Source organism: Corythoichthys intestinalis, chromosome 11, assembly GCF_030265065.1.
Source record: "Corythoichthys intestinalis isolate RoL2023-P3 chromosome 11, ASM3026506v1, whole genome shotgun sequence".
Lineage (NCBI taxonomy): Eukaryota > Metazoa > Chordata > Actinopteri > Syngnathiformes > Syngnathidae > Corythoichthys > Corythoichthys intestinalis.
Genome location: NC_080405.1, coordinates 49,066,425 through 49,083,255, shown reverse-complemented (window position 1 = coordinate 49,083,255; position 16,831 = coordinate 49,066,425). Strand labels below are relative to the sequence as shown.

At 38.9% G+C, this 16,831-nt stretch overlaps 1 protein-coding gene across 2 annotated transcripts in view; it reads right to left on the bottom strand.

The window, feature by feature from the left end:
- Positions 1-16,831, bottom strand: part of si:dkey-237h12.3 (teneurin-3) — a 649,923-nt gene that overhangs the window by 308,400 nt on the left and 324,692 nt on the right. For both annotated transcript variants that reach the window (XM_057849309.1, XM_057849310.1), the window contains one exon: positions 8,011-8,249. In XM_057849309.1, coding sequence (XP_057705292.1) covers positions 8,011-8,249 — 239 coding nt within the window. The remainder of the gene's footprint in view (positions 1-8,010; positions 8,250-16,831) is intronic.

Sequence of the window (16,831 nt, the reverse complement as noted above, 5' to 3'; positions counted from 1 at the left end):
AGTGTGCCTTGAGGACTGGGTTGAAAACCCCTGCCTTAGGCAGAGGGTTCACATTCTTATTTTTCCCCCTTCTGTCATTGTTTGCATGCTTATCTTCATGAAAATATGTAAACCTATAAATTTTTGGCTGGTTTTAGTTAAAGCATATACTGTTTTTACATCTGTGTGATTTTGACAAAGATCAGATCACATTTTATGGCGAGTTTATGCAGAAATGTGAGAAATTTCAAAAGGTTGAGATACTTTTGTGTCCCACTGTATAATTTTTTTTAATGTGACATTATTCATACATGAGTAACATACTGTATATGGAACTGTATTTTATTCAAGACTGTTAGACTGATGAAATGCTGTCTTTATACAATTATTTTAAATGGTTTAGAATTGGATTTTACAAGTTATCAATGACGGAGTGTCAAAAAGTTTTTTTTTTTTTACCATCGCTTAATTATCACAAGTGCAAAACATCTCATTGTTCAATAAGATTAGCACTCTCACGCTACGCTACGCAACTCACTCACAGTCATTTTGTTAGCACAGTGACACAGTTATCTAGCATCATATGATGAATAAAGTGAAAGCACGTTTAAATTTCAAACACTGGCAAATTGAAAACAATGAATTGAACAAAAAGGGCAGTATTTGGACTAAAACAAACAAATGAAACCACTATTAAAATGACATTACGTTGAATGCAAAAGCAGTTTAGAATCTCAAAACTGCGTCGGGGACCTTTATGTTCTTGATGTGGCTAAATGCATTTGAGAACATTATGTCCTAATTAGTGTACCAGTTTTAATTGCAGACTAACTATGAAACAGTGTACGGTAATTAAAAGTCTTTTCAGGGTGAAATAGCGACAAGAATGGAATTGACACAGCAAATTATGAACATGTAAATGAAAACAACAAAAAAGTGACACAAGCTAAAGATTAACTATTCAGTTTGTGAAGTGCTGCTCTTTTTCCAATCCAGTTGGTTTGCACCTATTAAGATTCATCACTCATGAATAGCTAAGTATTTTTCCTTGAGCTTCCTGTGTTGTGTGTAAAAGTATATGTTATAATTCTATTATGTAAATATTTAATTCTGTGTTTACCAATAGTTTATCAATGTGCTCCCGCCAAGATGCGATATTTAAAAAAAAATATGTCATTGTTTAATAAAGGAACCATATGGTTGATACCAAAATGTTCCACTATACCAACATTTTCCAATCCAAGAGTGTCTATGTTACCTCAGTGGCTGTTATTGACGGGGCTAGATGTCCAGTTCATATTGACTGAATTATAATTAAGCAACCAATAAGGTGACATTGAGTGAAAGAGTCATCTAATCAGCAGTGATGCCTGCAATTATAGACTTAAAGGAAAAGACATGTATAGAGCTGAAACAATTATTCAACTAATTCAAGTAACTCGATTTTACCCGCTCTAAGCATGACGTTTTGCCCTGACTACTTTTAATGTGGCCAAACACACTGTCGCCACGTGCGTACAGGAAGAAGCCAGAGGCGGTGGATATATTTGATTTCAACCACGCATGAATATAGAGGTAACGACGAAGAAGCCGACGAAAGTGAAGAGAAAGGCACCAATAAAAGGAAAATGTTGAAAGTGTGGGAGCATTTCAAGCTGGACACCAAGGCAAACACGTATTCACTGTAAGACAGCGCTTGCATAACACTATAGCATGTCTTTAATGCTGCAGCTCCACCGAAGGCACTATGTTTACTCCGAGAGCAGAGGAGCGAAATTCGGGACAAGGTAAAATTAAGTTAACGTAGTGCTAATAAATAAGATTAACGAAGGGAATAGTTACCTTTCTCGCACACGCCATATAACTGTTTGTATTACCGTAATTTCTGGACTATTGGGCGCCCCTGATTACAAGCCTAACCCAGTACATTTTAAAGGAAAAAACATTTTGTACATACATATGTCTCTCCTGCCTATAAGCCGCGTGTGCCCACTTAGTAACAAGAGACATTGACAAAAAAATACACAGTTTTCAAAATTTTAATAACACACCTTAACTTTTCGTTCCAAACAGCGCCGGCAAACACGGCAGTTATAAAGCAGCGGCACGGAAGTTACATAGCATCAGCATGGCGGTGCAGCACTAATTGTGCTAGTTGATAAAAACATAAAAGTCTTTGTTAGCAATCTTCATCTTCCTCCTGTGCATTCAAACCATGGAAGTCTTCATCCTCAGTGTCGGATATGAAGACGCTCAGATGCACTTCGCCATGCACCTAGTCTCTCCTTCGCTGTCGCCTTCAATGTCTCCCATAATGAGGCAAATTCACTCCCAGCCTGTGCCGTCCTCCTTGCGCTTCATGCTGCCAGGCTCCCCCGGCAAACCTTTGCAAAAGCTGCTCTTCGCATGCGGCGAGTCTTGGCAAACGATCTCTCGCCGCTTGTCATCAAAGCTTCCCATACAACTCGGATGGCCAATTTAATTTCTTCTAGCATTATTTTCCATGATGCAGGTCTGCCAATTCTACTCATGCTCAAAGACGAGGGTCCGCCACCTCTATTCATGCACAACGCACACAGTTAAACTACCGGTAATAGTGCAAACTAGCGTCTTCCTCGACACATATATTCCACATGTCTCACTCCCACATTCCATGCTTGAGCGCCCCTGGCGGCCGTCAGAAAAATACACAAAGTGACCGCATCATTGCACACGCCACAGGACCCAAACTGAGAAGTAGTGGCTTGTAGTTCGGAAATTACGGTACTCTAACACACGTAATATAATCAATCAGGGAATAGTATCATTTATCATATTTACTGTAGGACTGTCTGTATTACTCTAACACATCTAATATAAAATAAATAGCACTTAAACTAGCGGAATACAGGGCATAAAAGATACACAACACCATCTTATCACAGAAGCCCAACATGTAATGAGCAAGATTGAAGCACGAACTCTTGCAATCAGTTCTCCCAAGCACTCCAGGACAAAGAGCAGGGCGCTCTGTCCTAAAACAAGTAGCATCGGAGGGCACCCTCGCCCAACCAGGATAACAAATTGATAGCGCGGGCGCCTTGGACGTCAAGACCTGCGTCGGTCGCCGTGGCAACCACGTCCCAGCCACGAAGAATGACGCACGAACCTGACCTGCCACAGAGGGATGATCCCAAGACAACACCCACCCACGCCTTCTGCCCGGCCCACTCCACCGCGGCTTTTAAAAAAGAACTGAACATTTAGATAACACGGTTGTTGCTCGGGAACATTTCTATGTTGCCTTGTTTTGCTGACCCTGGATCCAGCATTGTCTCTCGTCATCTGTTTTTGCCTTGTTTTTGACCATTGTCGACTAATAAATTGTCAACCAATTTTCAGTGAGCCTTCTTCAAACTTTTAGAACATGGAGTCAGTACAAAGGGTTAATACCAGAGTGAACGCACAGAATTTTGGCCCCAACGGCCACTTGCGGGAGCGGTGCGAGTGGAACACTATTTCGTTCGGCTGGCGCTGTTTCCGCGGCTTGGCCGAATTCCTTCACTGTACCTTGCTAACGTAAAGTTAGCCTGGGGAGGGCTAAGTTTCTATTAATTATGACTACTGTCGATGTGTGGCTAACTGTCTTTCATACAGGCTTTGTTTAATCTGAAAAAACACAGCGCTGTAGAGTGATGAGGGTGTAATATGAATACATAATAAAGCTAACTGTCAATTTCAGCTCAGTAGTCATTGATGGATAAAACACCAAGTAGCACTGGTGCCTAATGTGCCCCAATACAGCGGGAATCATGCATTTATTTTGAACACTGCAAAAACTCAAAATCCCATCTGGACAAATTTAGACTAACGTAAAACTTAAGTGATGTGTGTTTTTAAGAGTAATGACATTGTTAGGTAATAAATATGATATATATATATATATATATATATATATATATGACATTCTTGCCCATTCTTCCTTGCAAAACAGCTCGAGCTCAGTGAGGTTGGATGGAGAGTGTTTGTGAACAGCAGTCTTCAGCTCTTTCCACAGATTATCGATTGGATTCAGGTCTGGACTTTGACTTGGCCATTCTAACACCTGGATACGTTTATTTTTGAACCATTCCATTGTAGATTTGGCTTTATGTTTTGAATCATTGTCCTGTTGAAAGATTAATCTCCGTCCAAGTCTCAGGTCTTGTGCAGATACTAACAGGTTTTCTTCCAGAATGTTCCTGTATTTGGCTGCATCCATCTTCCCGTCAATTTTAACCATCTTCCCTGTCCCTGCTGAAGAAAAGCAGACCCAAACCATGATGCTGCCACCACCATGTTTGACAGTGGGGATGGTGTGTTCAGGGTGATGAGCTGTGTTGCTTTTACGCCAAACATATCGTTTTGCATTGTGGCCAAAAAGTTCAATTTTGGTTTCATCTGACCAGAGCACCTTCTTCCACATGTTTGGTGTGTCTCCGAGGTGGCTTGTGGCAAACTTTAAACAAGACTTTTTATGGATATCTTTGAGAAATGGCTTTCTTCTTGCCACTCTTCCATAAAGGCCAGATTTGTGCAGTGTACGACTGATTGTTGTCCTATGGACAGACGCTCCCACCTCAGCTGTAGATCTCTGCAGTTCATCCAGAGTGATCATGGGCCTCTTGGCTGCATCTCTGATCAGTTTTCTCCTTGTTTGAGAAGAAAGTTTGGAAGGACGGCCGGGTCTTGGTAGATTTGCAGTGGTCTGATGCTCCTTCCATTTCAATATGATGGCTTGCATAGTGCTCCTTGAGATGTTTAAAGCTTGGGAAATCTTTTTGTATCCAAATCCGGCTTTAAACTTCTCCACAACAGTATCTCGGACCTGCCTGGTGTGTTCCTTGGTTTTCATAATGCTCTCTGCACTTTAAACAGAACCCTGAGACTATCACAGAGCAGGTGCATTTATACGGAGACTTGATTACACACAGGTGGATTCTATTTATCATCATCGGTTATTTAGGACAACATTGGATCATTCAGAGATCCTCACTGAACTTCTGGAGTGAGTTTGCTGCACTGAAAGTAAAGGGGCCGAATAATATTGCACACCCCACTTTTCAGTTTTTTATTTGTTAAAAAAGTTTAAATTATCCAATAAATGTTGTTCCACTTCACGATTGTGTCCCACTTGTTGTTGATTCTTGACAAAAAAATTTAATTTCATATCTTTATGTTTGAAGCCTGAAATGTGGCGAAAGGTTGCAAGATTCAAGGGGGCCGAATACTTTTGCAAGGCACTGTAGATATATATATATATATATATATATATATTAGGCCTGTCAAAAATAACGCGTTAACGACCATGATTAATCTGGAAATATTAACGCATTAAAAAAAAAAATAACGAAATTTACCGCTCACACTAAGGTTGGCCGCAACTGCCCCCCGTAGTCCCACACGCTGATGTTTACATTCTCCGCGCGGCAATGCAGGACAAAATGCAGCCAGCCACTATGAGTGAGGATGATGACCCAGGACTGCTTCATGGCAAATTCCGTTTTAAAAAGCTGCCTAATGGAAATCTGGATAAAACCAGAGTTGTGTGCACATACTGCTGTGATGAACTGTCCTTCCATCGAAGCACAGAAATTCATCAACCTTTTGAAAATGAGAAGGCAACGAAGGTGGAGCAACTAGCCAGAGCTACGTTTGTTGCAATGACAGGAGACCACTGGACATCAGTAAGCAACCATAATTATCTCGGAGTAACGGCACACTTGATCGATGATAGCTGGCGGCTGCATTAGCTGGCGTTATGTGTTGTGAAAACAGAAGAAAGACATTTCGCTGAAGCATGTGTTTGTCAGTTTCTGGATGTTGCTAAAGGGGTGGGGGGGAAATAACAGATACACATGATACAGCTGAATTTATTTGTGTGAAATGTTCAATTTAACAGACAAGTTGTTTACACATTTTTTTGAAACACTAGCTATTGTTACTGTATTGTGCTTGTCTGCTCTTTAAGTTGGCAGTTCATTTTGGATAATATGCCAAACGGTAACTGAGTTACTGTGGCGGATGCGATGCTTGAGTGAGTCTTGTTGGCCCGTTGAGCGGATGAGTTGCTGTGTCCGGTGTTGTGCCGAAAAATAGCCGCCCTGCGTGAAATGTCCCCCCTGACGGGAACGCTTATTTATAACGCTTTATTGAGCGTTTATTTTATTTATTTATTTTTATTTATTTGTTTATTTTATAATTGAGCACCCACACGTCACTCGTACAAACAGCTTTTTCTTACCAATCGATGGAAATGGAAACGGTTCTCTTTTACCGTGAATATGTATTATTTTACTCTGCTTGAACTAATAAATGTCATACCTGTGTGATTGTCATTGGGTCATTGGTATATATGTGTAGTTTATTTATTTAAAACTGATTTTACAGTCGTAGATCCATTACTGTAATGCGTCCATGAAAACATTTGATGTTTTCACCTCAATAAAGCGTTACAAATAAGCGTTCCCGTCAGGGGGGACATTTCACGCGGGGCGGCTATTTTTCGGCACAACACCTGTTGGCCGCTCTGTGAACTCTGAATTCAGCCGTAACATGCACGGCTCTTAAGTGTCTGTCACGTGACTGTGACGTAGCCGGTAACGCGCTCGGCCAACTATACACACAACTTCCGCGGGTGAATTATGTCATATAATGAAGGGTCACCACACTACATTGTTAGTCTGAGGCATTTCAATCTGTTAAAGCTCTTTGCTGTATAATACAGACAATTTATTTTATTTTATACATGCTGAGTTGTTAAATAAAATTTTAAAACTCTATTTGGTTAAGTATTAATTCATTCACATATCATACATTTAATCTTAAAACAAATTTTAAGTCAATTATAGTATATTCCTAGATTTTTTTTTTCCCTGAACAGCAACTTTATTCATCCCGAGGGAAATGTGATTAATCATGATTAATCACACAGTTGACATATGATTAACTCGATTAAATTTTTTAATCATTTGACAGCACTAATATTATATATATATATATAATGCAGGCCCATGGAAATGTAGTCCAGTCAATAAACATACACACAGTAGGCTATGTGCCAACTAAACATTTTATAAATTACTATAGCGACAATTGTCCTTGACAAATTGTTATTCCCATTAAATTGATATTCTCATTCAATGTTCTAGATTGCACACAAACAATAACTGAAAAAAACTGACAAACTATTCAACCAGCATGTTTCCAAACGTAGCAGTTCAAAACTACGTTTCCCATAATGCCTAGCGTGGTTTAGTTTACTGATAGCTGAGGCAAAAATCAAACTTTGCTATAAAAGTTTTAAATCATCGGCAGCGCAACGATGCGACACCAAGCGGAATTTTACAGTCAAAGCTCCGACAGAAGTCAACAGTTGCCATTATATATGTATTTATCGTAAAACACTTAACAACTGGGCAGGCGTTGTGGCCAAATCGTCAACCCAGTAGATGGTGGTAATGCCTCAAGATAGGGGTAAACTGCCAACAAAAACAAGAAGAACTACTCCTTCCCTGCCTTCTAGTAGGATCCATGTCAACTGCTGCCACCCAGCGGCTGGAGGGAATCTCTTCAAATTGGTCCCGTGAAAAATCATAAAAACCGGACATTTTTATGAATTTATAAAACCCGCCCGGACGACGAGGATACTATGTGAAAGTAGGACTTGTCCGGGTAAGAGAGGACGTTTGGTCACCCCAATAAAAGTCCTTCATGTGAAAGATGGTTCCTTAAAGAATTATGACTTTTCTTTTACACTTAGAGGGAAGTCACTTCACTCATTGGCTGCCATTGACGACATAAGACGTCCAATCCATTTTGACTTGGAAGGGCGAATGAATGATTCAGTCTAAATGAATTGGACATTTAGCCCCGTCAACGGCACTCAAACAAGAGCATTCAAAGCGAGTCTTGCTAGTTTAAATGAAATGGACGCCTCTCATTGTCAATGGCACGCAACGAGTTGAGAAAGACAATTTTGCTCCAATTAATGTAGCGTATGTTGAGACTGACCTATGCAGTAGCAGAGAATGACCGAAAGCAGCACAGCAACAGCCACCGCGATCAGGGCGGTGCACTTCCAGGAGCAGTGCTTGGGTGACTTCTTGAACTTGAAGGCGCCGCGGGACAGGCTGCCACGGGGTAGCGGCCGTGCTGGCGTAGAGTACACAGTCCCCGTTGCCATGGTGTAGCCTGGGGCCGCTGCGCCAAAGAACGGGGTGCTTCCCGTGCCAGTCTTAAACAGGAAATGCCTGTTGGAAAACAAGATCGAATGAATAAAATGATTGTATCAAAGTTACTGCTGCGTACGTTTGTTCGCCTGGAAGATATTGTTATCTCTCACCGAATTAAAAAGTAACATTTTGTGAATAGTACAGTATCCCATACAGCAATTTTAGACATGCCACATCATTGTCTTTTGGGGTGAAGTACCAATAAAACCCAAATGAATTAGGCTGAGCTCAGACAGCAGGTATATCTGATCCAATCGGATTTCTCCTCAAATCTGATTTTTAGGGCTTACTGTTCACAATATTTTGAGCGAGATGGCATGGGGGCCTGTTCACCTTGGGCCACATTACTGACACACCTGACATGTTGCTGTGACAACGAAGGCGTCATCCAGCAGAGTGACGTCACAGAACCCATCTGAGATCTTCAGATTGAGAAGCATAATGTCCATATCTGATACAAAACTACATTCCATATGTGGTTTCAATCTGTCTCACAAAAATCAGATTTCTGTGCATTGTGACTGTTCAAAGTTCAGACTACAAAAAAAAAGACATCCAGTTTCAATCTGGAAGGGCTAACAATCGGATTTTGGCAGCCAGTCTGAACAATGGCTTTGTGACTCGCTGTATTGTTGTACTTTTCAGGACATGCAGGACATCAGTACAACAACCATAAGATATCAGTGTCTTTACTACCATCACCCAGGTTATAAGCAGAAGATTACATCATAGTTTGATACAGCAGAATGTCGTTATGGTTTAGGTTAAATCAAAATAGGGCTTACGATATCGGAAAAAAACGTACATTGCGACTTTTGGGGATTTGCAATATATTGTGATATATATAGCAATATTAAAAATAGATTAATAATTAATAATTTTCACCAGATGACTTGAATAGATTAGATTTTGATTGTTGCATTATAGATTATATTATATTTATATTAGGGCTATCAAAATTATCGCGTTAACGGGCGGTAATTAATTTTTTCAATCAATCACGTTAAAATATTTGACGCATTTAACGTATATGCCCCGCTCAAACAGATTAAAATGACAGCACAGTGTAATGTCCACTTGTTACTTGTGTTTTTTGGTGTTTTGTCGCCCTCTGCTGGCGCTTGGGTGCCACTGATTTTATGGGTTTCAGCACCATGATCATTGCGTAATTATTGACATCAACAATGGCGAGCTACTAGTTTATTTTTTGTTTGAAAATTGTATACATTTTATTCAAACGAAAACATTAAGAGGGGTTTTAATATAAAATTTCTATAACTTGTACTAACATTTATCTTTTAAGAACTACAAGTCTTTCTATCCATGGATCGCTTTGATAGAATGTGAATAATGTTAATGCCATCTTGTTGATTTATTGTTATAATAAACAAATACAGTACTTATGTACCGTATGTTGAATGTATATATCCGTCTTGTGTCTTATCTTTCCATTCCAAAAATAATATACAGAAAAATATGGCATATTTTATAGATGGTTTGAATAGCTATTAATTACGATTAATTAACTTTTAAGCTGTAATTAACTCGATTAAAAATTTTAATTGTTTGACAGCCCTAATTTACAGTATGATTGTATTCCTATAATCAGTGTTGTTAATCTTACTTTAAAAAAGTAATTACAGTTATAAATTACTTTTCCCAAAAAGTAATTGAGTTAGTAACTTAGTTACCTTAATGAAAGAGTAATTAGTTAATTGGCAAAGTAACTGGCGTTACGTACCCAGGCATAGGGTATTGCGCCTATTGCAATAACTAGATAGTAACCTTTGCTATGTTCGGAAGCCATTTAATGTTGTGAATCAAACGTTAAAGTTGTTGAAATTGCTCCTGTTATTGCATTTGTTCAGGTCTACTTTCGACACGTGAAACTGTTTCATCATTTAAAGATAAAGTCAAGATTTTGCTGATTTTTGAGTATTTTAGATAAAAAGTTACTTAGGTTCGCTGGAAAGGTTCTGTACAACAGAGCCTTCCTGAGAATTCTACTGCTTTAAGATGGTGGTTGTTTACTAATGCCGGCAAGTCGATCATTTGGCATCTAGTTCTATATACATGTCATATCTGCCGTAGCATCATGTGGGCGTAGTTTGTAGGCTATCTGCTACAGTAAGGTATTATTCGAGACACCTAGTATCGCGTTTGCAACGGCGTCACAACTCCCTTGCCTCTTCCCCACTCCCGCTCTGCTTTCTCCTGATCCCTCAGATATTTTTTGCGTCATTCAACCAACATAGTACCCCATAGTAATGCACGCCTTTACATCCTGAGTAACGGTACTGGCGTTGCAAAGATGAGAAAAGTAATTAATTAGATTACTCACTACTGAAAAAAAATAATGCGGTTATTAACAACACTACATATCATACCGTTTAATCTGGGCTAAAGGGGTTTATCTGTGAACTATTGATTATTTCTGTAGTCGATGAATCGATGAACTAGTTAGGTCAAATAATTGAGTAATCGGATAAGGAACATAAATTTAAATCTCTGAGCTGAGGCTCAAACGGTATAAAAATCCGTCCATCCATCAAAGTACAACAAAAGAACAACTGACTAACTTAGATAGCAAAAGTCCGCTAGCTTAAATGCTATGAAATGCAAACTTTTTTTTTTTTTTTTTTTAAATGCTTTTAACCAGGGGTGTCCAAACTTGGCCAGATTTGGTGTGGTAACAATGTGGAGGGCCGAGCTTGGCTGACGTCCTTTATGTCGAACAATATATTTAAGGAAATGTTAGCAAGCCATTCTGTGTGTCACATTTGCTTTATTTAATTTTTTTCGTGCTGAAACGATGAATTGATTAACTCCAGTATTTGATTAAAGAAAAAAGATTCGAATGAAATTTGCTGCTTGAGTATTCGTTTAATTAAAGTGATACACTGCCCTCTAGTCTGCCTCATTTCACATGGCTGAATCCAGCTGCTCCATGTTAAAACCAACATAAGCCTTTTTTTTTTTTTTTTGAGCTGTTTTTTTTTCTTTTAAATGCATTCGTAATTCAGTTTATTGGTATATTTAGCAGTTGTTGTTTTTTTTTTTTTTGTGGGAATATGTGTCTGAACCATTTGTCAAGAGCATTGTAAAAAAAAAAAAAAAAAAAGCGTTAGTGTTTTATAGCATTTAAGCTAGCAAACATTTGCTATGTAAGTTAGCCATTGTTCTTTTGTCAATCCTTATTTGTTTTTTATACCGTTTGAGGCTCAGCTCAGGTATTTAAATTTTTCATGTTCCTTATCCAATTACTCGAATGTTATAACTAACTAGTTCATTGATTAATCGACTACTAAAATAATCAATAGCTGCAGCCCTAATTTTAAAAATTAATAATTTCAACAATCTCACAACTAGCCTTTGTGGCATTCTCTTTCGACTCTCGGGCTCTTGCGAAATACTGCTGTTATATGTAATGTAATAATGTAATAATGCTGCTGTAAAATTGAACTAGCTTCAAGTTGCTTCAATTGCTCGCTTCTTCCCTGTAATCTTTTCGTACATGTCAGCGTGTCTTGTTTGGTAATATCGCCTAACATTGAACTATTTAAAAACAGCGCACTGTCTCTTTGCAAATGAGGCAGACACAGCTGTTGCGTATTTTAGTGAAGAAATAGTCCAATTTCCACCTATCCCTGAAGCGTCGGCAGTCGCAGTCAACAGTTTTTGTTGATTGCCGCCATTTTAGAAAATTGGGAGTAAAGGGTCACACGGGGTAATGTTGCTTAGAGTGCTGCTTCCTTTTAGTGGGTAAATGAGGAGCAGCATTAAGTGTGTAAGCTATTTCATATGCTGGTAGCAGTACTGCTGACCTGGGGGCCGGATGAAATTTGACCGAGGTCCACATTTGGCCCCCGGGCCGGACTTTGGGCATGTCTGCTTTGAACAAATGGTTCAAACACATATTCCCACAAAAAATGGCTAAAAATACCTAAAAACTAAATTATGAATGTATTACAAAAAAAACTTATGTTGTTCTTAACAGGGAGCAGCTGGATTCAGCCATGTGAAATGAGTTATGTCATTTTCACTGTTGCCACCAGAGGGCAGTGTATCAACCCAAATCAATAAAACTAAATGTGAACACTTTCAAAACAAACCATTACAACGCCACTTTAATTAAATGAATACTCGAAGCAGCGAAATGTTATTTTGAATCTTTTTTTCTAATGGAAGTACTCAAGTTAATCGATTAATCGTTGCAGCACTACTGTGAATGAAGATTACTGTATATAAAAGGGATAAAAGAAGTCATATTTTGGCACACTTGCTGCTTTTATGAAGCAAACCAAAAGTTTACATGTTCAAAAAAAATAATAATAATAATAATAGTCGCACATCCTGTGATAGGATTACTGCTTACGTGCACATCGTGATGGCGATATTCAAAGGATATATTGTGCAGGCCTATAACACATTTATTTTTATTTTAAATAAACTTTTTGGACACATTCGGTAAATCAAAACTTACAATAAAAACAAAAGTACTGCAGATTTGGTATTTAAATCTTAAGAAGGAAAAAATTGTTTTAATTTTATGGCTGTGCATCACATAAAACAGCGGGTGTATGTTGGCTTCACAACAGCATGAGTCAGACATGTTTAATATTCATGAATAACAAATGCGGATTTGACAACAAGTCATGAATATCTATGGATGCTAAAAACATAAAAATACAGTATATTATTCTACCAGCATTAATAGTTGCCAGTGACAGTTGACAGTGTTGATTCGCGTAAAAAAACAAACAAACAAAAAACAAAACAATATACAGTATCATCAATACAACGAACACTAGCCTTGCTCACATGACCTTTTACTACCAGGACTGGGCTAATAGTCCATTATACCTGTGCTAATTAAGAGGCTTTAATCAAAAGCATTATGCAGCCATTGTCCTATTAACTTTTAAACCCCAAGTGAAAATCTCCTAAGTAAATGAATTAAGCCTTTTTGCCACTCTTGCCTCCACTCGTAGACTAATACCCCCTGTGGCCACAGGGCTTGGAAACTGGACCTGCTGACCCTGCAGTCTACACTCTTCCATATGGCACATCATGGTAGAATTGTTGTCTGCCAAAACATTCCGTCTCGTACTCAGTTTATCAGACCATTGTGCAGCTGCACTCTTTTTCCTTTTCAAGCTATTCCATGCCATGCCATCTCCAGTTGCTTGCCTGAATGAAAAGCATGAGGCATTCGAGCAAAATGGCTACACAAAAAGTCTGAAAAAGAATCACAGAGTGAAGAGGAGAGACGTAATTTTCATTTGTCTCACTCTTGTCTTCCTTTTCACGATTTGCTGAATGTCGCGTGTGAGAAACAAGAGAGACAGCAGGACAAAGTTTGGAAGCAGTGTGTCTGAAAAGGAAGCGCAGTGGGACAAAGGTGGCAAATACACAAAAAGCCGTAAATTTGTCACAAATTACAAGCTTCTTTTTCAGGCTTTTTGGTAACCTGCAGTTGAACTCTCATCTGTGCATGCATTTTAGACATTCGGGCTACCTCAGGTTACCATATTTTTCGGACTATAGGGCTCATCGGATTATAAAGCCCACCAACGAAGAAGTTTCTTTTCATGTATAAGCCGTATTAGTGTATCAATGTACCGCAAATGTCATTTGTTCTTTTTCATTTATTTATCAACTAATATTTGTTTTATTCATAAGTTTGATGAATGATGAACATGTGTCTTCAGCACTTTATTGGAGCAGTATTGCATTACTTGCATTACATTATACTCCAACAAAACAGGTTTAATGTCATTTAACACAACTGGAATTTATACATTAGGCGCACTGTCAATTTTTGAGAAAAGGATTTTAAGTGTGCCTTATACAGAGTTCCTACAGGTTTCCTCAAATTAAATTCAAGACATTTTAAGACCTACAGTGGTAAATATGTATTTAGTCAACCACCAATTGTGCAAGTTCTCCTACTTGAAAATATTAGAGAGGCCTGTAATTGTCAACATAGGTAAACCTCAACCATGAGAGACAGAATGTGAAAAAAAACCCAGAAAATCACATTGTTTGATTTTTAAAGAATGTATTTCCAAATTACAGTGGAAAATAAGTATTTGGTCACCTACAAACAAGCAAGATTTCTGGCTGTCAAAGAGGTCTAACTTCTTCTAACCAGTTCCACTCGTTACCTGTATTAATGCCACCTGTTTTAACTCATTATCGGTATAAAAGACACCTGTCCACAACCTCAGTCAGTCACACTCCAAACTACACTACCGCCAAGACCAAAGGCCCGTCGAAGGACACCAGAGACAAAATTGTAGACCTGCACCAGGCTGGAAAGACTGAATCTGCAATAGGTAAAAGGCTTGGTGTAAAGAAATCAACTGTGGGAGCAATTGTTAGAAAATGGAAGACATACAAGACCACTGATAATCTCCCTCGATCTGGGGCTCCGTGCAAGATCTCACCCCGTGGCGTCAAAATGATAACAAGAACGGTGAGCAAAAATCCCAGAACCACACGGGGCGACCTAGTGAATGACCTACAGAGAGCTGGGACCACAGTAACAAAGGCTCCTATTAGTAACCCAATGGGCCGCCAGGGAATCAAATCCTGCACTGCCAGACGTGTCCCCCCGCTGAAGGAAATACACGTCCAGGCCCGTCTGCGATTCGCTAGAGAACATTTGGATGATCCAGAAGAGGACTGGGAGAATGTGTTATGGTCAGATGAAACCAAAATAGAACTTTTTGGTAGAAACACAGGTTCTCATGTTTGGAGGAGAAAGAATACTGAATTGCACCATACCCACTGTGAAGCATGGGGGTGGAAACATCATGCTTTGGGGCTGTTTTTCTGCAAAGGGACAAGGACGAATGATCTGTGTAAAGGAACTCATGAATGGGGCCATGTATCGAGAGATTTTGAGTAAAAAAATTTTCTTCCTTTAGCAAGGGCATTGAAGATGAGACGTGGCTGGGTCTTTCAGCATGACAATGATCCCAAACACACAGCCAGGGCAACAAAGGAGTGGCTTGGTAAGAAGCATTTCAATGTCCTGGAGTGGCCTTGCCAGTCTCCAGATCTCAATCCCATAGAAAATCGGTGGATGGAGTTGAAAGTCCGTGTTGCCCAACGACAGCCCCAAAACATCACTGCTCTAGAGGAGATCTGCTTGGAGGAATGTGCCAAAATACCAGCAACAGTGTGTGAAAAGCTTGTGAAGAGGTACAGAAAACGTTTTTTTTTTTTGCATTTGGTTCAAAAAGCCTGGAACACACAGCTATCTACTGGTTTGAGCCAAAGGCGAAAGGATTGTTTATTCAACCACGCTTCGTTGAATTTACATTTGCCCATCTGTCTAATATGAAATGTATGGCTAGGTGTACAAAAAAAAAAAATCTGTGTAGTGTAGAGCATGACATTTTTTCGGCACTCCCGTCGTGACTCGGGATTCCTGCGTGACTCCCGCGGGATGGAATTCTGCGTTGCATTCTAAATGATTGGCTCCTCCGCCATATTTATTTATTCAAGCTAATTTATTTAATCAAAATGACAAATGACATTTTTGAGGAGAAATGATGCACAGAGAAGGTACATCAAAAATCTGAAGACCCAGATAAGAAAATTCAATAATTTTTTAAAAGACTTTTTTAAGGTATTACCGTATTGGCCCGAATATAAGACAGCCCTGATTATAAGACGACCTCCTCTTTTTCAAGACTCAAGTTTGAAAAAAGACTTTTTGAACACAAAATGAATTTTTATACAGAAAATAATTACAGTACATCTGAAACAAATGATTACAACGATATATTTGAGAGAAAAAACATGTTATTTTTGCCTTATTCAAATGTTAACATCTGAACATTTAAACATGTAAACTAAAGTGCAATCACATTCATAAATGAATGGCTTCTGGTTTTTGAAATGTAAAAAAAAACAATCGATTGTGATAAAACAACATAAATGCAATAACTGCATCAACTATCAAAGTGAAGTCTAACTAACTGTAGTCTTGAAACAAATTTGAATCAGGAATAACATTGCAATAAAATAATGCAAACTGGTTAAACTTCAGAGTAGCTGAGATCTGTCATTACAGAACATCGCTTCAATGATATCTGGCGCCATCTAGCGCCGCGAATGGGTATAATGTCTAGACCGCGAATATAAGACAACCCCCTCTTTTTCAGTCTTATTCGAATGCAAAAAACACCGTCTTATATCCGGGCCAATACGGTATTTACTAGAGGCGTGCGAATTTTCCAATTCTTAGATTATTCGCGATTCGGCTGTGGAAGATTCGAGAACGATTCACAAATATCCAAATTCCGATTATTGAATTCTACCAGGTAAAGCGGAAGTAAAACACAGTCAGCGCGGTCTTTGGGACGCAATGAGGAACGGACCGAGAGTAAATATCATGTTCAACTCATGCCGCTAGATAAAAAAACAATCATACCTGACTGCGGCCGACAGCCACTACAAACAACGCCCAGTTGCTAGTTGCTACAAACATACGGCTACAGTAGATATCATATATGTGTAGAACTAGATGCAAAATGACGGACAACGTCGGTATTAGAACGTGTATTATTGAACAGAGATGCAAAATG